Source organism: Hyperoodon ampullatus, assembly GCF_949752795.1.
Source record: "Hyperoodon ampullatus genome assembly, chromosome: X".
Taxonomy (NCBI): domain Eukaryota; kingdom Metazoa; phylum Chordata; class Mammalia; order Artiodactyla; family Ziphiidae; genus Hyperoodon; species Hyperoodon ampullatus.
Window position 1 is genome coordinate 130,944,950 of NC_136913.1, and position 27,737 is coordinate 130,972,686.

Consider the following 27,737-nt stretch of genomic DNA (forward strand, 5'->3'; position numbering starts at 1 on the left):
GTGGCTGCAGGCCGCTGGAACGCTGAGGATGCAGGCTGCGGACGCGCTGGGGACAGCCCGGGGGCCGCCTACGGACGGGTAAGGGTTGCGACCTGGCCCTTGTGTCGGCAACAGGACTGGAAGGGTTGGGTGGGGCGATCCGGGTCGGGGACTCTCTGGTTTGGCCTGAGATTGAGTTAGGGTCAGAGAGGCCAGAGAAGACCGTGACCTATTGTGTTGGAGCGGACACTGTGCTCACTGGGCAACTGAGACCCAGAGAAGGGAAGGGACGTGCCAAGCCTTGTCGCAGAGGTTCGGACGTCTGGGAGTTAGCGGCCAAACGCAGCTGAGGCTCTTTCTTTGAGCGTGTCCCTTCAAGAGCACCCCCTGCCTCTCAAGTAGGTTCCAAGACAGGATCACTTTAGTTCTTGCCTGGCTTAAAGCAGCCCAGGAAAGTGAGCTGGAGGCCTGGGAGCGGACTTCGAAGGGAGTGAAGCAGATACGAGCGTGAGAGGGAGCAGGTCATCAAAATATACTCTTTTTGACACCCAAACACTCAAGGTGGATAGTGAGGAGCATTGCAGGCGGAGACGCCTCCTGAGCAAAGTCACAGGAGTTTTGGAAGTGTGAGACCTGCCTGGAGAATTACAAGGGGACGTGTGCCAGGGTATGAGATGAGATGGAGCTGCGGCAGTGGAGCTGGAGGTCCAGGGTCTGCCTTCAGCTAGCTCAGTGTAAGGGCACTTCTTGGCTCTCAGTCCTTACCTGCTTCCCCTCTGGGCAGGGGACAGAGCATAAGTTTCTCAGGCTGAAAAAAAGCCTGAGGTTTATTGACATTCATTAAACGAGAGTGTTCGCCAACCTTCTGCCCTTTACCCTCTTCCTCTTTGAGCATAAACCAGGTCCAAAACCTCGCAGCCATATTTGACTCTTTTCGTGCCCCCTTCCCATTAACCAGCCTCCAAGTTCTATCCATTTTCCCCCGTAAATGCCGTTTCTTTTCTCTTTCCCACCTCTGCTGCTCGCTCCTCTCCCACTTCAGGCCTTCAGCAGCAGCCTCCCTATGAGTACAAGCCAGACAACCACCCCCTCTGTTTGACTCACGCCTCCAGGGCCTTAGAACTTGGCTTAGGGATCTCCTCCCCGCCTCGTTAGTCAAAGGCACTTCTGCAATGTTCTGCTAAGCCTGACTCCCACCCCGGATGCTGGACTCCCTGAATGTCTGTGCTGTGCAAGGTTCTGTTTGGCAATGGCCTTGTGAATGAGGCAATGTATGAGTGAGTGAGCTGACACCAGGGTGCTTTTTTACAACTTTTTGACAAGTTACAGCTCCCCCTTTACCCCTGGGGCTTGTTTCAGCCCTACAGCAACTCTGAAGTCTGTGGGAAGGATCGCTACTCTACAGATGAGGCCTCTTAGACCAGCCGCAGCAGCACAGTTCAACCCATACTCTCCATTCCAGGGTCCTTGCTGGCCCTCCAGGGGCTCACAGCCTGGCGGGCCAGGACAGATGTGACGGGGAGAAAGCCTAAAGCTGTGTGCTGTGTTAGAATGAGAACAGAAACCTGTTCTGAGGAAGCTGCTAACCTTGCCTGGGGAGGGGGAGGAGGTTCCACAGAGGTGACAGCTGAGCAGAGCAGCTCACCGTGGAGAGGACAGGGAGGATATTCCAGGTGGAGGGAACAGCATAAGCTAAAGCTCTCAGGCAGGCTGTTGGCTTTATCAGTGGCCACCACAAATTCAAAATCAGGGCCTTTCTGTGTCTTAAAAGTAAATAGACCAGCAGAGAGATGAATGACTGACAGAAGCACAGAGACACCTCCGATCCATAAAAGGACAAGATTGAGCTGATTGAGACTTTTGGGGAAGTGGTGGGAAGCCTTGGATGCTGTTGGCGTCATTCTTCCACAGACTAGGGTATCGAGCTCACGGTGGCCACAGTTTAGCTTCCTGCACTGAGTCTGTGGACAGCAGCAGGCCAGTGCCCCAACTACCCCAACACACCCCTGTGAGCTCCTCTGGATTTCCCCTTCACAAAGAGCCTGGTCTCCCACATTCGCGAAGGAAGGAACACTTGTCTCTATCTGGTTCAAAATGGAGCAGACTATCCCATCCTTTTGTCCCCAGGACTCACTAGCTGGGGACTGTCCCCAGCAGGAAGGCGGTGATGGGCTCACTCCCTTCTCTGTATCTGATCCTATCAGTGACCTTCCTCCCCCTTGCCCAGAAGTGGAGCCAGGCGCTTGGGTTTCCCTAATAGAAGATGGTTCTCTTCCTAGATTCTTTTTAGCCTAAGACCTTGTCCCAGTGTGTATAGAGGAACAAGGGCATACGTACTGGTTTTAATTCAGAGACGTATCATTTTAAGGAAAAAGACTTGAGGCTTCTGACGTGTGAACCTTAACAATGCCAGCCCTTAGAACGTGACTCTTTGGGGTCTTATTTTCTCACTTACAGCTGTTCGTGTGAGTGTATGTGTGGTACAATAGACAACTGAAAATTTACCATTTTAACCATTTTGAGGGTACAGTCCAGTGGCATGAAGTGCGTCCCCATTGTCGTGCAACCATCACCACCATCCGTCTCCAGAACTCTTTTCATCTCGTAGAACTGAAACTCTATATATACTAAGCATCACTCCCCGATTCTCCCACTTCTCCCAGCCCCTGGCACCCACCCTTCTCCTTTCCGTGTCTATGAATTTTACTACTCTAGGGACCTCATGTAAGTAGAATCATATAGTATTTGTCCTTTTGTGTCTGGCTTCTTTCACTTAGTATAATGTCTCCAAGGTTCTTGTTTCACTTAGTTTAAGTTCATCCATGTTGTAGCATGTGTCAGAATGTCCCTTCTTTTCATTTTTATTTTATTGTGGTAAGAACACTTAAGATGAGATCCACCATATTAATAAATGTTTGAATGTACAATAGGTACAACACACCTCTAGAGCTTACTCATCTTGCTTAACTGAAACTTTCTGCCCATTGATCAGCAACTCCCCCTTTCCCCCTCCCCCAGTCCCTGGCAACCACCGTTCCACTCTTTGATTCTGTGAATTTGACTCCTTTAGATACCTCATTTAAGTGGAATCATGCAGTATTTGTCCTTCTGTGACTGGCTTATTTCACTTAGCATAATGTTCTCAAAGTTCATCCATGTCTCATATAGTGGAATCTCCTTTTTTAAGGCTTAATAGTATTCCGTTGTATGTATATACCACATTTTCTTTATCTATTCATCCATCAATGAACACTTAGGTTGTTTGCGTGTTGGCTATTGTGAATAGTGCTGCAATGAGCTTAGGAGTACACGTATCTCTTCAAGATTCTGGCTTCAACTCTTTTGAATATATACCCAGAATTGGAATTGCTGGATCATATGGTGGTTTGGTGGTTCTATTAGAATTTTTTTAAGGAAGCTCCATACTGTTTTCCACAGTAGCTATATCGTTTTTGCATTCCCACCAACAGTGTACAAAGTTTCCAATTTCTCCACATCCTTGCCAACACTTATCTTTTGACTTTTTGATAACAGCCATCCTGACAGGGGTGAAGTGGTATCTCATTGAAGTTTTGTTTTACATTTCCCTGATGATTAATGACATTGAGCATTTTTTTCATGTACCTGTTGGCCATCTGTATGTCTTCTCTGGAGAGATGTCTATTCAAGTCCTAAGCTCATTTTCTAATCAGGTTATTAGTTTGGGTTGGGTTTTTTATTTCTTTTTTTTTTTAGCTATTGATTTGAAGTTCCTAATACAGTCTGGAGATTAACTCCTTATTAGATATAAGTTTTACAGATATTTTCTCCCATTCCATAGTTGCCAGAATTTCCTTCGTTTTTAAGGCTGAATAATATTCCATTTTATCTATTTATCCATCAGTGGACACTTGGCTTGCTTCCACCTTTTGGCTGCTGTTCATAGTGCTGCCATGAACATGGGTGTACAAATATCTGTTCAAATCCCTGCTTTCAGTTTTTTGGAGTACGTACCCAGATGTGGAATTGCTTGATCCTATGGTCATTCTATGTTTAATTTTTTTAGGAACCACCATACTGTTTCCCACAGCAGCTGCACCATTTTACATTCCCACCAACAGTGAACAAGGGTTCCAGTTTCTTTACATCCTTGTCAACACTTGTTATTTTCTGTTTTCTGGGGGGTTTTGATAATAGCCATCCTAACAGGTATGAGATGATTGCTCACTGTACTTTTGATTTGCATTTCCCTGATGATTAGTGAGATTGAGCATATTTGCATGTGCTCATTGGTCATCTGTAAAGTATATCTTTTTTGGAGAAATTTCTGTTAAATCACAACTCTTCTTGGTGTTCATTTGGACATGAACATATATCACATGGGGGATTTAGGTTGCAGGGGAGGGGGGCTGCCAGTGGGATCTGATTCATTCCCTAGGCTAGACCTGGGTACCCAGCCTCTAGAGACAACTAAAGTATCACCAAAATTCTTATCTGGCTTAAAGTATTTACAGACTTTAAAATAATTTGTATATAATTTGAGACAAATTAGATTTGATTTTGTTTTTGTTTTTACAAGAGGCTGGTTTGCTGAGAATTGTATGTGCATTATTTGAAAGTTATGTTATGGATCCAGGCTCCCTCTGCAAGCCCTAGGGGAGGATCCTTCCTGCCTCTGCCAGCTTCTGGGGGCTCCAGGTGTCCCTGGGCTTGTGACCACAGCACTCCAAATGCTGTCTGCCCTCTCATTTCCTCATGCTTCCCTGAGTATCAGGAGAGATTGAGTAAGAAACCAGCAGTGGGTATGGGTGAGTGTAACACCACCAGAAAAATAACAAACCCATTTGCCCCCAGTGAAGCTCCTGCATCTTACATGGGTGTCTGTGTGTACGCGGTTGAAAGCAGAAAGCATGGGTGCATACACACACCGTGTATTCATGAGTCCAGTGGATGTGTGAGGGCCAAGATATAGTGGTGAGCAAGACAGACAGGACCTCTAGGCACACTGTTTGCTAGGCCTTGGTGCAGGTGTCGAGATCCTTGTTCCCTGGCTGATGCACATTGAACCAAATGAATAAAAAGTTCGCCAGCCACATCTGTTTAGGGAGAACAGATGACGGGGCCATCTGCCAACACAAAGAGGATTATGGTGTACAAGACAGACGGGATAGGCATAGAACTACAGGTGAACTTTGCTTATTCATTAATGTGCTTTCTAAAAAGTTCTATGAAAAATGAAGTTTTGAAATATATTTCCTAATAACTTCCATTATGGTTGCAGAAATATGTTTCCCCAAAATGGCTCCCTCAGACATTGAGGATCCTAACATCCATTTCCAGGCCACAAAATCAGCTCCTACAGGGACACATGAAAGTGTGTGTGTGTGTGTGTGTGTGTGTGTGTGTGTGTGTAACTGGATTGCCTACCTGCCACCTCCTCACTGAAGAGTATTCTCTGAATCTAGCCTTTTGCAAGCAGTTAGACTTTCTTTGTCATGGATTTTGCCATCCCTGGGTGTTAGGGGATCTGTGACTTAGGTAAATTGACCACTGCCAAGAAAGCAGATGCAAGACCAAATGCATTGTAACCCCAAATTGAATTGAACGGCTTCTCTTTGTTTGCAATTCAGTGGTTTGGTTTTGTTGTGGGACTTTATCACCTGATATGCTTTGCTACTGTCTCCTGGTTATGAACTGCTGGGTCCCCACCACACTCTGACCACTTCCCGAGGGTTTCTGATGGCCCCAGACACTCTGAGTTCTATATGTGGTCAGGGTGGCTTTAATTCCACCAACAAGGAGAGCTCTGTCTCTTCTTACTCTTCCTCCTCCCAGCCTCCCATGCCCTGGCACCATGGGGGTGAGCACTGAGTCTGTTTTATTGAGCTGCAGCAGAGAGACACGGCTTGAGCAGATTGATACACTTTCTGACAGTGCCAGGACAGGAACCTGGGCCTCCCGGGTCTGTGCATTTTCACACTGCGCTGCCACAGTCTACTAGTCTACTGATCGACTCGAGGGAAATAGACAATAATTGAAGTGCTGTGGGAAAAGCTGTGATGTTAGACATATTCTTTTCATTGTAACTGATGAATGAGATTATTTAACTGGCTTCCTGTTCTGCCTGTAGCCAAATATACAGTGAGTTATGGGCCCAGTCAGGCCCTTCTCTGAGGGCAGCCTGCATCACAGGAATGTTCGCTGAGTGCTTCATCCAGCAGCTGAAGCTATGGTTGAGCTCTTTGTGAAAACTCCATGTGTGCGTGGAGCGGGGGGGCGCATCCACACAAAACACTAACAACTAAAAGATGTTTCAGTTTATATAACATGTCTGTCTCTAAATATGTCTTTAAGGAGAGAAAAGTTGACTGCAGACAGGGCCAAATTTGCAGCTGAAATGGAGCAAGCAGCTGGTGAGCCAGTGCAAGACCAGGGCACATGGACACATTTGACAGAAGACACTCCAAAAGTGAGTACGAAAAGGGTTAACCAAAACCAGGTAAGGGCAAAGTCGAGCACATACATACCAACAAGACACTGATACGTAGCTATGGGTTAAAAATCATATTGGGTTCATTTATTAAATCAATCAATGTTGAGTATTGTTTCTTTATAGAAGATATATATCTTTATTTAAGGCACCAGTTACTTATTGCTGTGTAACAAACTCTGTCAGAATGTAGTGGTTTAAAACAACACCTGTTTCTTTGTTCACGATTCTACAGGTTGGGCTCGGCCCAGCCGGGGGGCGGGGGTTCCTTGGTGGGTCTCCCCTGGGCCTGCTCTCACAGCCACTATCATGGGGACCCTGAGGTGTATGTTCCAGGCAGCCTCACACACATGGCAGTAACTGCTGGCTGTCAGCTAGGTGCCTCGGTTTGCCTTCACGTGGCCTCCAGCAGGTTAGACTGTGCTTCTGGGTAGAATGGCAGAAGCCTTTCCAGGGCCAACAAGGGCGGTAGCAAGGCCTCCTAAAGTCTAGCGTCGCAAGTGTCAGAAGGGACTTGAAGGAATTGTCAGGCCTCTTGGAGATTTTTCCACAAAGATCTGCAAAGGGTGGGTTGGATCCACTTTTGCTGAACGAACACTTCAGAAATGAAATCACACCAAGGTAAAAAATGTGTTTATATCAAATGTTAGTAAATCAGGGATTCCCAGGAGGTTGCCAGAGGTCACCAGATCACCCTGGTTTTAGTGTACAGCTCAGAGTAAGGCCTTCTCTATGCCTCTGTAGTTGAGTGTTAATCTGAGATTCTAGTGCTCAGACAAACCACCAGAGCTCCTTGCCATCTGTAGTTCATTATTTGTGTGAATCAGCACTTGACTGATACTCAGCAACCAAAAACAATCTGGATTCGGATGGTTGTTCGTTCTCATTGATTGACTTTATAGGAAGTAAAAGTTACACAAAGTACTAAAATAAAAAGAACACTTTCACCCTAACTTACATATACATTCTGTGTAAGACTTCTCTGAGAAAACGGCCCACGGCTAAAGACAAGGGAAAACAGAAAAGGATGGAATAAACCCAGTGACCTGGAGCATTCTCTTATCTCAAGATCATATTGCAATGAAATAGTATGTCTAGATGGCTTTCTTCCCTATTCTTTTTTTTTTTCTGCGGTACGTGGGCCTCTCACTGTTGTGGCCTCTCCCGTCGTGGAGCACAGGCTCCGGACACGCAGGCTCAGCGGCCATGGCTCATGGGCCCAGCCGCTCCGCGGCATGTGGGATCCTCCCGGAGCGGGGCATGAACCCGTGTCCCCTGCATCGGCAGGCAGACTCTCAACCACTGCGCCATCAGGGAAGCCCCTCTTTCCTATTCTTAAAACTGTCTCCAAGATGTCAATTTTATAACTCCCAGCAGTAACCCATTCTTGAGTCTCACTACCTGTTTCCAGTCTGGAGTTTCATTCTTACTTGTTATTGCATATTCCTTCTTGTCTGCTGGGCCCACTTGCCCCATACCATCTTTCATGGCCATGAAAAGTTAAGTGGTTATTTCACATGATCTCCCATAACCAAATACCATGGTTCCATCCCACATCTGACTTCTCTGGGGTAAATGCCAGCTCTGTTCTCATCATTACAAAACTCTCTGTGGCACAGCTGCTGACCCACGCTTCCCAGGCAATATTGGCGCAACATTTCAATATAATAAAAAAATCCACATCACTGTCAAAGAGAGGAGTACGGATTGCTCACATTTAAAATCATGAAACGAGATTGCACTGGACATAATAGCAAGGTTATTTGATTTTTTTAAATTAGACTATCAGCCTTTTGAAACAACTGTAACTAGAGATTGCAGATAATATAAACAAGAGACTCTGAAATCCTTTGGGATGCCCTTAGACATGTCTAGTTCAGACCCTCTTTGGGCTCAGGCAAACTTTTACTAAACCAAGAAAAAATAGCTTGGGAAGCAAGGAGGCTCAGAGTTATTCTAAAAAACTGAATTTGCCTGTGCAGTGGACTTGGGGGGAACGGGAGGATAAGGGATTGCCAAAAGGGGGATCAAGTGGGATTTGTGTAACTTCATTTGCCTCTGCCCTGGGGGGGGGGGGTGTTAGAAATTTTAGTAAAGGTGCAAATAATGTAGCGTGCTATGATTACATGTATATGGCCGTAATTGAAGCATAGACAAGAATGGGCTTAAAAGATAATTTGGTTGGTGGGGGGTGGCCTAGTGAGGCTGACTCTGTCAGGAGATTACAAATGCCTGAACAAATGATGCTAAAGCTACAGAGCCATCTACAGATGGCCTGGTGGACTCCACTAGCAATACCATTCCAGATGGGATGACAGGTTGAGAGGGGTAGATCCATAGAAGAGGCTCTGGCACCCCTGCAGTCTCCTGCATGTCTCAATTATATAGGCATTTAAGGCATACATAGCAGGTTGGTTGGTTGGTTTTTTAATCAGGAGCAGAATTTCTTTAAGATCTCTACGTACCATCCCCAACTTTGATTTACTGTACATGAGCTCAGGGAAGAATGGGGGTTTGTCATCTTAAGGAAGCCCAGATATAGTTTTACAAAGACCCCTGGGAGGAGGGATATAACAGGTCCTTCATCGGGGACCCTTATAGCCAGCTTCATCAGTGTACACCAGCTACAGTTTTGCATTGACTCCCTGGAGTCAGAATATTTAAGTGCCTGCATGTGGCGCACTGTCCTTCCTTTATCCCCAGTTACCAGAGTTGGAATTTAGCCAAAAGAGTGCATGTGTTGCGGAAACTGAAATGTAAACACCATAGCTCTCCCCTAATATTTCAGCTTCCTCAGAGCTCAGAGAAGGGGAAGCAAAGCCCTGGGCCTGGCTGATGAACAGGTCACCCATCCTCCCTGCAACCCCACCAGGAGATCCCATCAGACAAAAGCACAGTCTTACATGGATGTGCTAAGGCAAGAAGGGGTTAGGTGACGAGCCAAAGCCACACAGCCAGCCCTATAGTGGTTGGGGAGCAAAGGGGGCTGACTTTCTCCTGCAAGTAAGGAAACTCTGCTTTCTTCTTTCTGATATTTTAAGTGCACACTGTCAATTGAGTGGGTGGCATGTTTTGATTTGTTTTGTTTTTCCATTCATGTGTGTGGTTGGTTGGTTGGTTGGTTTGCTTTTTGCCTTAGAAGTGCCCATGGATCAGCTATTGGGAGCAAGAAGGTGTCCCTTTTTTTTGCCACACTGTGCAGCTTGTGAGATCTTAGTTCCCCGACCAGGGATTGAACCCGGGCCACGGCAGTGAAAGCACCGAGTCATAACCACTGGACTGCCAGGGAACTCCCCTCAGGTCATCCAGTCTAACCAAAGTCTGCCTCAGTATCATTTGCTATCCTGTCTCTCCTGATCCCAGGAGAGAAGGTTGGCATTGGTGATAGGACACCAGAATTATACGAAGCTTCCAACTTGGTTCAAGAAGAGTTTCAAACTAAGAGATGGACCTGCCATCGCAGTGGCTCATGGTCTGTGAGTCCAGGCTCTTAATAGCTTCCAGTTCTCAGCACACCCGTACCCCTCTGCCATCCCTCCCTTTCTGCAGGCCACAAAATGCACAGTGATCGGAGGCTCTGGGTTCCTGGGGCAGCACATGGTGGAGCAGCTGCTGGCAAGAGGCTACGCTGTCAACGTATTTGACATTCGGCAAGGGTTCGACGATCCCCGCGTGCAGTTCTTCCTGGGCGACCTCTGCAGCCAACAGGTAACAGGCCACCCAGCCTTGCCAATTGCCCCAGGCCCCTGAAGGGAGACTACCAGACTTACCCTGCTCAGAGGCCAGCCAAGTTGTTGTTTCCAAAAGAAAAGTTTTTTTGAAAAATTGTAAAGTTATAGGAAAGAATTTAACACACACCCACATTGTTACTAGTGAGAATGAGTAACTGTCATCTCTGTCACTACTACCCCACTCTGCCCTGGTAGTTCGAAGGCAAGTGTGGCCAATACATAAATGAGTGGGTGTAGCTGAGTCGCAATAAAACTTTATTTACAAAAAGTTGTCTGCGGGCCATAGTGTGCCGACTGTGGCCCCAGAGCGTATATCCGAAAATGCAATTGCTGGAGGTTTTTTTTTAATTGAGATATAATTCACAGTCCATAAATTTCACATTTCTAAAGTGCACAATTCAGTGGTTGTTAGTCTGTTCACAAAGTGACACATCCCTCACCACTATGTAATTCCAGAGCATTGTCGTCACCCAAAAAGGAAACCCCAGGCCTGCTAGCAGTCACTCCCCGTTTCCTGTCCTCCCCACCCCCGCCAGCCCTTGGCAACCATACATCTCCCATCTCTGTTGTGGACACTTCACATAAGTGGAATCATAATATTTGTCGTTTTGTGACTGACTTCTTTCCCTTAATGTTTTCAAGATTTAGCCGAGTTATAAGGGTGTTAATATTTTGAATTTTAAGATGTTGCCAAATTGCTCAACAAGGCTGCTTTGTCGCTTAAGTTCACAGCAGCCATGTGGTAGGATCCCCATTGCTCACGTCCTTACCAGCACTTAGACTTTTTGGTATTGCCATTCTGGAGAGTGTGAAGTGCTGCCTCAGTGATGCTTAGTGTCACATGTCCCCCCTGCATGGGTGGCTAGGCTCCATGCCTTTTGCTGATCCTCCTCTGTGAAATGCATGTCGGTGACCTTCGCTCATTTGTCTTTGGCTTTACCTTGTTCTCCCTAGGGATGTGTAATTCCTTTCTATTTGAGACAGTCCTTTGCATGTTGTATGTATCACAGTGGCTTCCTTCAGCCTGTCACTGGGCTCTTCTTCTTGGCTTTGGCATCGTTGGCTATAGTTTTGTTTATTTGTTTGTTTTGGATTTTAAGGCCATGGCTTCCCCTGCAGCCCTGTCAAATTCCAGGCTGTCTTCCTTACCCCACCCTCCGCACCTGTGGGCCTGGAGATGGGGTAGAAGTCTTCCTTGTTCATCATCACTGCTTCTCTCACCCTGACCTGAGCTCCCTCCAGCTTTGAAGGTAATACCAGCAGGCTGTACATACCCTAGTAGCCTTCCTTGTGGCCACGATCCACAGCCACCCTCTCCCTTTCCCAGGTGACTCCATCTCATTTCTCAGTGGTTTCAGCTCCTGGCCAAGGTCAAGCTCATCATAATTGTTGGCAAGTTCAGTATTCACACATAAGATCCTGCCAGTACCCTCGCCTTGGCCTGCACTCCTGTTGTCGTTCCCTAGACCCGGACTTCGGTCATCCCCAGTAAGTGTGTCCTCTCCGTGATCTCACTTACAGGTGTTGCACTGTGAGCCCCAGCTCCTGTCTTTCCAGTTCACAGCCTCTAAGACCTCCACTCTACCAGGTCTGTGACCCACCCAGGCATCTGGCCCTTTCCCACTATCCCTCAACCCATTCAGAGCCTCCCTGCTGTCAAGTCTATGGCTGACTTTCTCTTGCATGATTCTCAGCCCTCTTACCCTTTTCTTCTCATTGTATGTATCAGTCAGAGTTCTCCAGAGAAATAACCAGGGAGACATGGATTGTGGGGGCTGGCAAGTCTGAAATTTGCAGGACAGGCCGGCAGGCTGGAAGCTCAGGCAGTCCTGAGGCAGATTTTCTTCTTACCGAAACCGCAGGTTTTACTCTTAGGCCTTTCAACTGATTGAATGAAGCCCACCCAGATTATCAAGGATAGTCTCCTTTGATTTCAAGTCAACTGATTATAGATGTTAACCACAGCTACAGAATATCTTCAGAGCAGCCCCTGGTCTAGTGTCTGCTGGAAAAATGGAGACAGCCACATGGACACATAAACCTCCCCATCATGTTGTACTTCCTGGGTTAAACCCCAGCCCTGGTTAAATCCAGTTCTACCTCCCTGGGGGGCCTCTGTGCAGCCAGATGGGGCTGGAGAAGAAAATACAAGCTTGTTGCCTCTTTCTTCACGGTCGTGGTCTTCAAGCGGCCCATGTACCTTCCGGCACCATATCCACAGACCTACACTCTGCACGTGCTTAGCCCTGGAAATGGTCCAGGCACCAGCTAGAGCCCGTGTCTTCTTCCCTACTTGGTGATTCCTCTAGGGATTCTCCACCCTCTCTCCTTGATCAGCAAGTTGTCCTTCTACCAGATCGCAGCCATCAGCACAGCATCACCATCTTAAGAAAACAGAACACCCTGATGCGGCTTTAGCTACTGCCCCACTTTCCCCTTGTGGCCATTTGTTCTCAGCACCTCTGACTGCTTCCCTCCATTGTCTCATAGCAGCGCTCCAGCTAGGTCTTCACCTAACAGCCACTGACACAGCCACCAGGGACCTGGAAGTGACCAGATCTGGTGGCCACACCGTGCTTCTCATCTGCCTGGACCCTTCTCCAGCATCTGATAGTTTCTTCACTCACCACCCGCTCATTTCTCCTCCTGCCTCACCAGTTGCCCCTCCTCGGTCTCCTTCTCTCTGTAATTTCTAGACTTGGCAGGATCCAGGGCTTATTTCTTAGATCTCTTTTCTCCAAGCACACTTAGTGTCCTGGTGAATCCAGTCCGGCTCGCAGATTAAATACAGTGTAGAAGCTAATAAGCTCCAAGCTTGAGATCTCCAGCCTCGTGTCTATCCAGCTGCCTGCTGGGTATCTCTCTTTGTGCTGTATCTAAAATTCAGCTCCTGGCTCCCTGCTACAAGCTGGCCCCCTCCCCCACCACAGCCAACCTGCTCCTACTAAAGCCCTCACCATCTTGATAAATGCCCGCTCTGTCTTTCGGATTGCTTTGGCCAAAAACTTTAGATTTATCCTTGATTCCTTTATCTTCCGTACCCTCGATCCCATCCATCACCAAATCTTGTTGACTCCACTCTCAAAGTAGATCTCCAATCCATCAGCTTCTCACCCCTTCCATTACCACCCTGGTCCAAGCCACCACCCTTTTAACGCATAAATCAGACTTCAGGGCTCCCCTGTTCAGAAGCCTCCAGGGGTGTCCAGTCCTATTTATAGCAAACATACAGACCTGAATCATCACCCACAAGGCCCTGCGTGATCTGACCTCACCCGCTCCCACACTCCCCCTCATTGCTCCGGTCCAGGTACACTGGCCTCCTTACTGCTTCTCAAACTCACCAACTGAGTTCTTGCCTCAGGACCTTTGCACTTGCTGCTCCTTCTCTCAGGAATGCTCTTCGTGAACTGCAGAGCTTGTTCGGGAAATTCCTGTAAGTCTTTGAGCACCTTATGCTAAGCATCCAGCCCCTCTGGTTCTCCCTTACTCTGCTTTGTGTTTCTGTGTAACACTTGGCACTAGCTGATATACTCTGTGTAAACTTAGGTACCTGTGCCCCCCACCCAGAGAATGTACCCTCCTCGATGGCAGGGATATGGTCTCATTTGATCACTGACATGTCCCCTCAAAGGAGACAGGCTCTTTAGCAAACTTCAGCTCCCCTCCAAACCACTCTCCCCCAACTCCCATGCTATCATTGCCAGTATTTTGTTTCCAGATTTTCTTCACCCTGAAGACAGTGAAGGACGAGGGAGGGATGGACTGAAGGCTCCACTCATCAGCACCTCTCCTATCCCATTTCTCTCTCCCAGGTTCCTTCCTCTTCCTGCTGAAGCATTTCCTGTAGCATTCCCTCCAGCGAATATCTGTGCACAGTAAACTCGCTGAGTCCTTTTATGCCCGAAAATGTCTCTATTTTCCCCTCACTCATAAATGCTAGTTCGGCTGCAGGTGGAATTCTAGTTTCACAGTTTTCCCCCCATCGCTCAGTCTGAGCATCGTTCCTTTGTAGGTCAGCTGAAGTTTCCTCATGCTTTTAGGATTTTCTTTTTTGTCCTTTATGGTCTGTAGAGACTATCTCTAGGCCTAGTGGGCCTCATTTTGAGAAAATTCTTCAAATACTGACTTTACCCCCATTCTTTCTGGAAGCCTTACTGGACATACAGCGAAGTGTTTCGTTATATTCTACATGTCTCTTAGTCTCTCCTCCATGTGTTCTTTCTCCTTCTGTCTTTATGATATTTTATAGATTCCCTCTATTCCATATACACTCACAGCCAGGCCTGTTTCATCTGTATCCCCTCCCCACCCTCAGATTATTTTAAAGCCAAACCTAGACATCTTGTCATTGTTTTTGTAAATATTTCAGTATTTGTTGCTAAAAGATAAGAATCCTTTTAAAAAAACACAACTCCATGACCACACCTAAAACGTATTGTCAATTCCTTAATTTCTAACCAGTGTTCAGACATCTCTGAATGTCTCACAATGTTTTTGTGTAGTAGTCTTTCCAAATAAGGAACCAAAAAGGTTGAGGAATACTGCAGTCAACTGAAGGGGCAGGACAGGAATGAAGTGTTTAAGTCTCTCTGAATTTATAAGTTCCCTTTCACATTTTAAAGCTTTAGATTGTTCACTGAATGATGGATGTTTATCATAAACCATGGTCTGGATCTTGCAGATTTCATCCCCGTGGTGTTGTTGAACATGTCCGTGTAGATTATATTAAATACATTAAAATTATTTTCACCTGTTTCTTTTTACTTTTTTATGTTTTTCTTTACTTCTATTTATTTAATTTTTTTGGCCGTGCCACACAGCTCGCGGGATCCTAGTTCCCCGAACAGGGATTGAACCCAGGCCTCCCCCCCACCGCCCCGCAGCAGAAGCGCAGAGTCCCAACCACTGGACCACCAGGGAATTCCCACTTTTTCCTTTTTTAATGTGGCTACTACAAAATTTGAAGTCATATCTATGCTTTGTATTATATTTCTAATGGAGTAAAGACTGCATCTGATTTTGGTTTGGTTTTTTTCCTTTGGGGCATCGTGGATTGATACCCCAATAGCCATAAGCACACCTAGTGCTCAGATTTTGCTTTCTATACACCATTGCCCATAATAGGAACCAGGGCTTCTTGGGAAAATAGCCTATGCAGGACTCTGGGGCAGGGGTAGGTAGTACAAGGGGAGCCTGGAGTATTTTCTTAGGACAAAATTAAGGAAGTACTCAAAAACTAATGAGAATATGTCAAAAAGACACAGGAAGCAATTTGAAGAGCCTCCACTGGCCAAATTTGGGACATTTTGAGCCTCACAAAATATAATAGTGGATTACACAGAGGGAAAGGTACCTTTTTGATGGCCAAAATCTGGCAGCCATCATGTTAACCAAATGATTGGGTCAGCATCACCAACAATGGGACAGACTGCCGTCTTGCTCCTCCTGGGTGATGGCCTGAGAAGGTCATAATGTCACTGGTGTGATGTTCTTGCCAAAAGTATTAAATCTAAAAGACTAATCCAAATTGAGGGGACATTATTGGGACAGTTGGGGAAGTTTGGATAGAGACTAATGATTGGATAGGAGTATCCTATCTGTTACATTTCTTGCATACGATCAATGTTTTGTGGTTATTTAGGAGGACGTCTTTGTTCTTAGGAGGTGCCTGGTGAAGACTCGAGAGGCTAAGTGGCATGATGTCTACAGCTTACTCTCAAATGGTTTCAAGAAAAAGCATCATGTCTACATAGAGAAAATTGTGGCAAAATGCTAATCATTGGTGGATCTAGGCACATAATTCATGGTTGTCTTTCTTTTGGTGATGTTAGTATCTATTGATCATTCCTAGATCTTATTACTTAGTTAAGGTTTCACAAAATGGTGACGTGCTATTATTCTCTCTTTATGTCTTAGCTCAAGTCTTTGCACCTCGTGCAGATTAAATGCTTGACTCTTCCCCTTTATTTGCCACTTGGCAGAAGGAATTCTCCCTCTTACTGGGGATCAAATTGTCCCTTCCTTTTTGGCCACTGGGAGCGTCTTCAAGTTGGCTCTCCAGCCCTTTTAACAGGAATTATTTTCTGGTGCCACAAGGTGTTCCTGGCTCATCTTGTCTGTTTCCTGCCCCAGATCTGCAATCAGCCGTTGATCTCAGGAGCTCTGCTTCCCTGTAGCAATAAATTCAACGTACATGTTTTTGTCTCAGGTTACTGTTTTATGTCTAGTTTCACAGAAAGGAATGCTGCTGTGTATTGGGTATTTACACTGTCTTTTCATATGATTCACAATGTGTGTCTGTGGGCTTTAACTCCAGGTGCCCTGAATTGTGCCCCACCCACTCACCACCCATGAGGCACAAAGGCAAAGATGCTGCCTTTCTCTGGATCCCACAGGCTTCTCATGCCCCAAACCAGTTTTTATTTGGGCCCAGGTAATGGGGAGGGGGGCGGTTAAAGGGACAATATGGTTTCTGTGCCAAGTACTCATGTGTTGTCGGACTCTTTGACAATGAAAATGTATTTCTGTGTTAAAGGGCAAGACACATACATGCCCCAGATTGGCGAGTGGTAACGTGAGGAGGATGTTTACTTGTCTAAAGCAGGAGTGATTTTTTTTTGTCTTTGTTTGCTTCTCCAGGATCTGTACCCAGCTCTGAAAGGTGTAAGCACAGTTTTCCACTGCGCATCGCCCCCACCATCCGGTAACAACAAGGAACTCTTTTACAGAGTGAATTACGTTGGCACCAAGAATGTCATTGAAACTTGCAAAGAGGCTGGGGTTCAGGTAAGGGGAAAGCTGGAATGAGTGCTGTCAGGAACGTGTGATGGCCATTTCCAAGTGTGTGGGGACCAGGGCTCTTGTTCTCTTCCTGTGCCTAGCCAGGCTTGCTTTCTAAAGTGCTGTGAAGAGCCTAGAAATTCAGCCCTAGGAGCTGCTGAGCATCTGAACAGACGATCTGAGGACCCTAAGGTTTATTAGTCTTGGTTAAAGAGCTACAAAATTTAGAAATTGCTTGTATTTTTTATTGTGGCTTAAATATATATATATATATATATATATAATGTAGATATATATAAAACATAAAATTTACCATTTTTAAGTGTACAGTTCACTGGCATTAAGCACATTCACAGTCACAACAACCACCATCATCCGTCTCTAGAACTTTTTCATCATCCTAAGCTGAAATCTGTACCAATTAAACACTAACTCTCTCCTCCCCCAGCCCCTGATGCCCACCATTCTGCTTCCTGTCACTATGAATTTGACTCTAGGGACCTCAGAAGTGGCATCAAACAACATGTGGCCTTTTGTGTCTGACTTACTTTACTTAGCAGAACATTTTCAAGGTTCATCTGTCCTGTAGCAAGTATCAGAATTTCCTTCTTTTTCAAGGCTGAATAATATTCTGCTGTAGAGATGGAGCACATTTTGTTTCTTCATTCATCCCTTGGTGGACACCAGGGCTGTTTCCAAGTTTTGACTATTGTGAATCATGCTGCTGTGAACATGGGTGTGCAAGTATCTGCTCCACTTTCTGATTTCATTTCTTTGGGATAAACATCCAGAAGTGGAATTCCTGGATCATACAGTAATTCTGTGTTTAACCTTTTAAGGAACTATCATACTATTTTCCAGACTTTGCTTATATTTTCAAAGGAAAACACACTATTTCATTTTAGCCAATAGAAACCTGCTATAACTCAGACCCGAGGGGGTACAGTGTCCACCACATTGCAGCTTGCTGCATTGTTATAAACCCTGGTTCTCTGGATCACCTTTATGGGGCACCAGCCACTGGACAAAACAGCTTCCTATCAGCCAAACCCCCAACTCTCACAGTGGCATATGCCACAGATGCTGTGTGAACAAGAGAAAAGGCTGAAGTGAGCCTGTTGGCACAACAAGAACAGGCGGGAAAGGAGCTCTTTGGGGCTCGGTGCCCCGGAAAGGATCAGTTATAGTAATCGTGACCCCTTACACTTAGCAAATGACAAGACCCTTTGTCCTGCAGTTGTCACCTGATTTGCTCCTCCATAGGTAACCAGGGGCTACTAATGTTGCTTAATATGTGAGGAACCAGATTGAGACATCAGACCTCTGGTGCCAAATCCCAGACTCCTTACTCTCTACCATGCTTGTATAACTGGAGCTCTATGAATTACACTGCTGCTGTTCTTGTTTTTTTTGTTTTGTTTTGTTTCTTTTGTTATTTTAACATCTTTACTGGAGTATAATTGCTTTACAATGGTGTGTTAGTTTCTGCTTTATAACAAAGTGAATCAGTTATACATATACATATGTTCCCATATCTCTTCCCTCTTGCATCTCCCTCCCTCCCACCCTCCCCATCCCACCCCTCTAGGTGGTCACAAAGCACCGAGCTGATCTCCCTGCGCCATGTGGCTGCTTCCCACTAGCTATCTATTTAACGTTTGGTAGTGTATATATGTCCATGCCACTCTCTCACTTCGTCCCAGCTTACCCTTCCCCCTCCCTGTGTCCTCAAGTCCATTCTCTACGTCTGCGTCATTATTCCTGTCCTGCCCCAGGTTCTTCAGAACCTTTTTTTTTTTTACATTCCATATATATGTGTTAGCATACGATATTTCTTTTTCTCTTTCTGACTCACTTCACTCTGTATGACAGACTCTAGGTCCATCCACCTCACTACAAAGAACTCAATTTCTTTTCTTTTTACAGCTGATTAATATTCCATTGTAAATATATGCCACACCTTCTTTATCCATTCATCTGTCGATGGACACTTAGGTTTTTCCATGTCCTGGCTATTGTAATTACACCTGTAATGAACTTTGTGGTCCATGACTCTCTTTGAATTATGGTTTTCTCAGGGTATATGCACACTAGTGGGATTGCTGGGTCGTATGGTAGTTCTATTTTTAGTTTTTTAAGGAACCTCCATACTGTTCTCCATAGTGGCTGTATCAATTTACATTCCCACCAACAGTGCCAGAGGGTTCCCTTTTCTCCACACCCTCTCCAGAATTTATTGTTTGTAGATTTTTTGATGATGGCTATTCTGACTAGTGTGAGGTGATACCTCATTGTAGATTTGATTTACATTTCTTGAATGATTCATGATGTTGAGCAACCTTTTATGTGTTTGTTGGCCATCTGTATGTCTTTGGAGATGCTGCTGTTTTTTAAATGGACTATCCCAGACATCCAGAAAAGATCTGAGAATAATATAGCTCCCAGTCATCACAGCATTTAGGTAACAGTATTACTAGTGAAGCTGAAGTCCCGCGTGTACCCAGGAATAAAGATGCAGACCTACTAGAGAATGGACTTTAGGACACGGGGAGGGTGAAGGGCAAGCTGGGATGAAGTGAGAGAGTGGCATGGACATATATACACTACCAAATGTAAAATAGATAGCTAGTGGGAAGCAGCCGCATAGCACAGGGAGAACAGCTCTGTGCTTTGTGACCACCTAGAGGGGTGGGATAGGGGGGGTGGAAGGGAGATGCAAGAGGGAAGAGATATGGGGACGTATGTATATGTATAACTGGTTCACTTTGTTATAAAGCAGAAACTAACACACCATTGTAAAGCAATTATGCTCCAAAAAAAAAGTTTGTAGGGGACTTCCCTGGCAGTCCAGTGGTTAAGACTCTGCATTTCCACTGCAGAGGGTGTGGGTTCGATCCCTGGTCGGGAACTAAGATCCCGCATTCTGTGCAGCATGGCTAAAAGAAAAGAAAGAAAATCTAAAACTTTGTAAAAATAATATCATGTTGAATATATCTTCCTGCAACTTGCTTTTTTCCCCAACATTATGTTTTTGAGATTTCTCCATCTTGATATGCATAGCTCTGGTATATTCACTGAAGTGGCAGGGTTGCTTGGTGGGTAACAGTGCAGGAAGTGGTTTTTTTAATGTAGTATTTAGGGAATGTCTCTCAATAGAGCAATCAAAAGATTGGTTACTGTGCTTTTCTTTTCAAAGATTTAAAGTGTTACTTCCCACATTTAAATCCTTAATCCACCAGGAATTTATGTGTGTATATGTTCTGAAGTAGACAGAGGATGTTTTGGTGCTCAGCAGCATGTATTATATGATCCATCCTTTCCCTGCTGTTCAGCGCCCTATGCAGCACATCTGTGCGGGCCTGTTCCCGGCTCTCAAACTCTCTTGGCCCCTGTGCCCTGCCTTAGGATGAACCTCAGTATCTAGTGTAGGACAAGTCACTCCCCCAACCATGTTCTTCAGAATTTGCTTGTCTACCCTCAGAATGGGAGAAAATATTTGCAAATGAAGCAACTGACAAAGGATTAATCTCCAAAATTTACAAGCAGCTCAATGTCAAAAAAACAAACAACCCAATCCAAAAATAGGCAGAAGACCTAAATAGACATTTCTCCAAAGAAGTTATACAGATTGCCAACAAACACATGAAAGAATGCTCAACATCATTAATTATTAGAGAAATGCAAATCAAACTACAGTGAGGTATCACCTCGCACTGGTCAGAAGGGCCATCATCAAAAAATCTACAAACAGTAAATGCTGGAGAGGATGTGGAGAAAAGGGAACCCTCTTGCACTGTTGGTGGGAATGTAAATTGATACAACCACTATGGAGAACAGTATGGAGGTTCCTTAAAAAACTAAAAATAGAGCTCCCATATGACCCAGCAATCCCACTAGTGTGCATATACCCTGAGAAAACCATAATTCAAAAAGAGTCATGTACCACAATGTTCATAGCAGCTCTATTTACAATAGCCAGGACATGGAAGCAACCTAAGTGTCTGTCGACAGATGAATGGATAAAGAAGATGTGGCACATATATACACTGGAATATTACTCAGCCATAAAAAAGAAATGAAATTGAGTTATTTGTAGTGAGGTGGATGGACCTAGAATCTGTCATACAGAGTGAAGTAAGTCAGAAAGAGAAAAACAAATACCGTATGCTAACACATATATATGGAATTTTAAAAAATGGTTGTGAAGAACCTAGGGGCGGGACAGGAATAAAGACGCAGACGTAGAGAATGGACTTGAGGACATGGGGAGGGGGAAGTGTAAGCTGGGACCAAGTGAGAGAGTGGCATGGACATATATACCAAATGTAAAATAGCTAGCGAGTGGGAAGCAGCCGCATAGCCCAGGGAGATCAGCTCGGTGCTTTGTGACCACCTAGAGGGGTGGGATAGGGAGGGTGGGAGGGAGACGCAAGAGGGAGGAGGTATGGAGATATATGTATATGTATAGCTGATTCACTTCGTTATAAAGCAGAAACTAACACACCATTGTAAAGCAGTTATACTCCAATAAAGATGTTTAAAGAAATGAAAATATAATATTTTACAAAATTAAAAAAAAAGAATTTGTTTGTGTATTCTTAGCCCTTTGCTCGTATACATTTTAGAACCAGCTTGTCGAGTTCCTTGATAAAGCCTGTTGGAAATGTTACTGTAATTGCCTCAAACCTAAAGGTAATTTGGGAGACAATTGATATCTTTCAAATATTGAGTCTCCGTATCCATAAATACATACATAATATGTCTGTTTATCTCTCTTTAATGCATTTCAATAGAGCTTTATACTTTACTTCATAAAGGTTTTGTACATCTTTTGTTAAATTTATTCCATGTACCTTGCTTTTGGTGGTTGAAATACCTTGCACATTACATTTTCAACTGCTACTGCGTAGGGACACAGTTAATTTTTGTATATCGATTTTGTACTCAGCAACTTTGCTGAACTCTAATATTTTCTGTATATTCATAGTGCTTTGTATGTAGACATTTGCAACACCTGTAAGTGGCAATAGTTTTGTTTCTTCTTTTCAAATCATTATACTTTGTTGTTTCCCTTATCCTACCATGCTGGCTAGAACTTCCAGGGCCATGCTGAATAAAAGTGATAAAGATGTGATTCGAGCTAATGGTGTTCAGTTTAGGATGGGCTGCCCTTAACCAGATAGCTGGAAGCTAGGAACCGTCATAAGAAAGCAACTTCCTTTCAAATAGCATTTCGCCAGTGGGCATGTGCATGTGTCCGTTCGTGTGTGCTGACGTGCCAAGGTTGGGATCAGAATCACCAGGGTCTTTTGCAGACAGGCATCTCCCTCGAAGTTTGTGGGCTATGCTTCCCCCATGGAGAATCACTCCCATAGTGAGATAGCATGAATAATGGAAGTCTGTTCTATCCCTTGGTTGTGATAAGAGGGGGGGAAAATGTGAGATTCACTGTTTTACAGTGTGATACCACAATGTATCTCAAATCCCCATACCTGCAAAAGATGGTGATCTTTGCATTATTTTAAGAAGGCCTGAAAAGGGAAGGCATCATAGTAAAGAATCTGTATGGGGCGAGGGTTGTGAACACGTGCCATTTGATTCTCTTTCCTACATGACCATCGTGGTGTTTAAACAGCGATCGTTCCTGACTCATTTTTTTAAATCTTCTGTTCTCCTCTGCCAGAAACTCATTTTAACCAGCAGTGCCAGTGTCATCTTTGAGGGCGTCGACATCAAAAATGGAACCGAAGACCTCCCTTATGCCATGAAACCCATTGACTACTACACGGAGACAAAGATCTTACAGGAGAGAGTACGTACCTGAGAACTGGTTGAGTGAGTGACAAACGAGGTCCATGAACATCTACAGAATTTAGATTCTTAAGAAGAATGTTTATGAACATAGGAAGTTAGTATTCTGAAGCCTAATATGTAAAGTGGGCAGTAAAATTTGTGGATGGAATTCAATTTCAAAGATAATAACAGAAAAAATACGAACATAATAGCTTAATGTGGCCAGACGCTACTATGTGTATTTTACGAGGAGCTGCCTCATTTAAACTTCGCAATGACCCCGTAAGGCAGGTACTGTTATCGTCACCAGGTTACAGAGGAGGACAGTTGGTGCAGAGAGATTCGGAAGCTTCCTGAGGTCGCGCAGCTCTAGAGCCTGCACTCAACATGTGTACCATGCATGTTTACTGAACTGCTCCAGAAATCAGGCAATTTATGATGACCCAAAGTGGCAGGCAGAACTCAGGCTAAACACTCAAGTGTGTTTTGATTTGAACACACCTTCCTAGTGGCACTCTTGCACCCCCTGTCCTTTTTTTTTTGAAATTAAACAATGGAAGGCTCTTGCTTTATTTTAAGGAAAAGTACTTTTCCACTTGGCAAGCCAGCTTCACCAGGGAGCACCTGGTTGTAGCAGCAGTCTGGGCCAAGTAACAGAGACCGTGACAGTAGCCAGCTCCGGGACTAAGGTCCAGGAGAATATTACCCTGAGGACACCCAGTACTGTAGGCCGTGGATGCTCATCAGCCACAGGCAGCTCACCTTAGCCAGGCAGCTGTGAGTTTGCCTCTCCCAGCTGTTGGCAGCGGGCCACGCCTACTGAGGTTTTCTTTCGTAGCCGGTACATATGGAACCAGAGCTTAACGCCAGATTGGCCAGAGTCCCCCTGCGCGGCCTGAGTGTCAGCCGCCTCCCATCTGTTTGCTGTTACTCCAACTCAGAAAGTCCCAAAAGACCTCATCTGCCGAGAGACCCAAGGGCTTCCCAGTGCAGCAGATGGAGGCCTAGCTTTTGCAAGCTCCAGTCCTGGCTCTGCCCGCCTGCTCCTTGGAGCACAGAGAGCCCCACGTAGCTCCCACCTGCTCAGACTTGACCCAAGGAGCGCTTAAGCTTCCACTGGGCCCCCTGCACCCTCCTCCAGTGCTCCTGGGTCTCCCGCCCACTGGGCTCAGGTGCTGCAAGTGGCAGCTGTGGTTCAGACCATCGTCATGTCACTTGCACTGACTCTTGGGTGCTTTGCTGGAAATGAGCTAAGCCTGTAAACACCTCTGGCAGTAACTGTCCTGGAGCCTCCAGTTGGCGGCAGTTGTCAAGCTGCTGTCGGCTTTCAAACGAGCTGACAGATAATAGATGGAGTGTGGTGTTATCTAGGACTCCTGGAGCTTTCTCCTCTTCAGTGACAGAGATGAGCCTCGGCTAGAGGGCAGTTGAAGGCTTATTTAGTCATTTCCTCTGTCGCTGTGGGGACCAGGGCCTGGTGGGGAGAGGAGGGGCAGCTCCACCTTTGGGTAAGTCCGATCATTGTGATGTGAATGCAGTCAACAAGTAGCTTAAGCTCACTGGACCAAAACATGAACAAGGATTTTGCCAGCACAGAGTAGAAATCCTAGGTGAGGTGGGCCATCTCAGCAGCACACAGCCCTGGCAGTAGTACTGTCGTGATCCCCATTTTTAACAACCTATCTGATCCTTTGGGAAGTTTTGTTCCCTTTGAGACAAAACTTGTTTCTCTGTACTTGAAGCCCTTAAGTTCTAGCTTGTACATTAAGCCACACAGAACGTGGCTCTGAGGATTCACCCGACACATTGGTTCATCTGTTTAGCTACTGAGTCGCTGCCCTGTTTCTCCCAGACCCTCCACCTTCTCAGCCCCTTCTTCCTGGCCCAGTTGGGTTCATCAGAGTCCCTTCCTAGAAGGTGGTACTCAGTTCTGACCACAACAGCCCAGGACTGGTGGAAACATACAGTTGGCACATGGAGCTTAAGTCAGGAGCTGGTTTGGTGGCAGCAGCCTTACTGAAGGCCCCCAGCTAACTCATTAACTGGATCTCTCAGATATTTTCCACAAACTGCTGCATTCATGCATTTTAGTGTTTAAACCCAAACCCAGGCCTTTCTGTTGGATTCTACTGGTTTCGGCCCAGCTCTCTCCTGTGTTTTCAGATTTGGGTGTTGGAGTGGGGAAAGGGATACAGAAGTAGTCCCGAATTGTAAGTGTCGCTGACATGGGTCTGCAGCCCGGGGCAGTGGGCGGCGTCCATGCCCCCGTGCGAGGACCTGTCCCCTGGGGAGCATGTCTGCAGCCCACACGGTCCCTCTGCTCTCCCGCAGGCGGTCCTGGGTGCGAACGATCCTGACCAGAATTTCGTAACCACAGCCATCCGCCCTCATGGCATTTTTGGCCCAAGGGATCCCCAGTTGGTCCCCATTCTCATCGAGGCGGCCAGGAAAGGCAAGATGAAGTTCATGATCGGGTAAGTCAGCTGCTCTCCTCCTCCCCACACCCCCCGCCCTGGACTCAGTCGGCTCTTTCCTTACGTGGCCTTCTCTACTGCCCACTGTTCACTTCCTGGGCCTGCCACAACGAATGAGGCTTAGAACGACAGAAATGGATTCACTCCCAGTGATGGAGGCCAGGACTCCAAAATCCAGGTGTGGGCAGGGTTGGCCCCCACTGGAGGCTCTGAGGGAGAGTCTGTTCCAGGCCTCTCTCCCAGTCTCAGGTGGCTGCCGGCAACCCTTGGCGTCCCTTGGCTCGTAGACCCATCACTTCAGTCTCTGCCTGCATCTTCATGTGACGTTCTTTTCTCTGTGTGTCTGTATCCAAACGTCCCTCCTCTTATAAGGACACCAGTCATTGGGTTTAAGGCCCACCCTACACTAGCGTGACATCATCTAAACTAATTACATATTCAAAGACCTTATCCCCAGGTAAGGTCATAGTCACAAGTTCCAGGGACACATGGATTGTGGCAGGACACTCTTCTGCCCCATGAGCCCTCTCAGGTAGGCTGCGAAAATATTTGTGTCCCTGTTTGGAAATTCCGGAAACAGGCTCAGAGGGGAAACAATTGGCCCGAGATAAGGGCCAGGCCCTCTTCTCTCCTTGCATCTAGGAAGGCGGGGGAGGTGTTAACATTCCTCCTCTGGGCAAGTGCAGGTGGGAGGGAGGCTGTAGGTGATGAGACTGGGACTGTGTCCCCGGTATACCTTTCCTTCCCCCCCTTCCTCCCTCCCTCCCTCCCTCTCTCCCTCTCTTCCTTTCTTCCTTTCTTCCTTCCTTCCTTCTCTTTTCTCCCTTTCTTTCCCCCTTTATCCCTGTGCCTTGCCACTTTGCCTCCCTGCCTTTCACTTGGCTTCCCTGCTGTGGGATTAGAAAAAGATAGTAGAAAACTCTGAGGCCAGAGCAAGGCATTAGCCCAGAGTGCCCTGGAGGGGAGTTCAGAGCTGCTGCCCTAATTAGAGCCCAGGGCAGACAATACCAGTGTTGGCCACAGTGGGATGGGACAGGCAGGGCATGGGACTTGCAGATTCATTGGGGGGCCCTTAAATGTCCCACTGGCCCTGAGGGCCTAGGAGCCCTGGCCTCCTGCACATCTTCAACTGTTATGGATGCCCAGGTGTGCCAGGGGCCGGCATTGCCAAGGCGGGTCCTGGCCCTGGGTCCTTGTGCAGGGGCTCTACCAGGTGCATTCCTTGTGCACATGCAGGAACGGGGAGAACTTGGTGGACTTCACCTTCGTGGAGAACGTGGTCCACGGACACATCCTGGCTGCAGAGCACCTCTCCAGAGACACAGCCTTGGGTGGGAAGGTAAGGCACCTGCTTCTACCTGCTCAGCAGCAGCCGGCCCACCCTTTCCTGCCCCTGTGTGTCTGCCTGCCTTCACAATTCTCCTCCCAGTGATTGGACCCACTGGCAAATGGCTTCTATGACCCTGCATCGTGGCAAAGCTGCTTTAGGATCCCACTGGGCCACGGCTGAGCCCCTCTGGTAGGGTGAGGTCGGCTCTCACGCAGAGATGAGGGAGCACACGCGGGCCCCTTTCACTCCCACTCCTAGGGGCCCCATCTTCTTTGTTTCTCACTCCGGCCTTTGGAATCCCCCGCATTTGGGCCTCATTTTTTTCTCCTGGACCTCTGCCATTTTCCCACTCCTGTAACTCTCAGTGTGGCGGGGGTATGGTGGGTATGACTTTTAGTTTACACCAAAGACAGCACATTGCAGAAATGTCCTATGACCCGTTCATCACATCTGAAGATAAGATGATTTACTGCATTTACCATGATTAACACAATTATTAAATTAACAAACGTACCTTCCCAAGTGCAATCTAAGCTTCACTTGAAATCCTGTCATCGCCTGAAAGCTGCCTGCAGCTGCAAATCAAAAAGGCCTGTCAGCCACTGGCTCATATTTGCAGATTCGAGGACCACGTGAAATGCTGCGATCTGTGTAGGCTTAATAACCGACTCACTTTTGAGCTGCCTTGCAAAGGAACTGGGGCGGGCAGGCAGGGAGTGGCCACTGGTTTCTCAAAACATTGGTCCTGGCTGGGCTCCAAGCTCCAAGCATGGCCTGCTGCCCCGTCCTGCTGGGGAGCAGTTCCTAACTTCTCCTTCCCCCCTGCAGGCTTTTCACATCACCAATGATGAGCCCATCCCTTTCTGGACTTTCCTGTCCCGCATCCTGACAGGCCTCAATTACGAGGCCCCCAAGTACCACATCCCCTACTGGGTGGCCTACTACCTGGCCCTCCTGCTCTCCTTCCTGGTGATGGTAATCAGTCCCATAGTCCAGCTTCAGCCCACTTTCACACCCATGCGGGTCGCGCTGGCTGGCACATTCCATTACTACAGCTGTGAGAAAGCCAAAAAGGTCATGGGCTACCGGCCACTGGTCAACATGGATGACGCCGTGGACAGGACCGTGCGGAGCTTTCACCACCTGCGGAAGGTCGAGTGAGGCGGCCTGGAGCCCGG

General features: G+C 46.5%; 1 protein-coding gene across 1 annotated transcript; it reads left to right on the plus strand.

The window, feature by feature from the left end:
• Positions 1-27,720, plus strand: NSDHL (NAD(P) dependent 3-beta-hydroxysteroid dehydrogenase NSDHL; the record flags this gene model as incomplete). Its single annotated transcript, XM_079727317.1, has 8 exons — positions 1-78; positions 6,313-6,427; positions 9,998-10,156; positions 16,822-16,968; positions 22,646-22,774; positions 25,087-25,229; positions 26,466-26,568; positions 27,388-27,720. The coding sequence occupies exons 1-8, from the start codon at positions 29-31 to the stop codon at positions 27,718-27,720; spliced, it is 1,179 nt and encodes a 392-aa protein (XP_079583443.1). The 5' UTR covers positions 1-28.
• Positions 27,721-27,737: the final 17 nt, after the last annotated feature.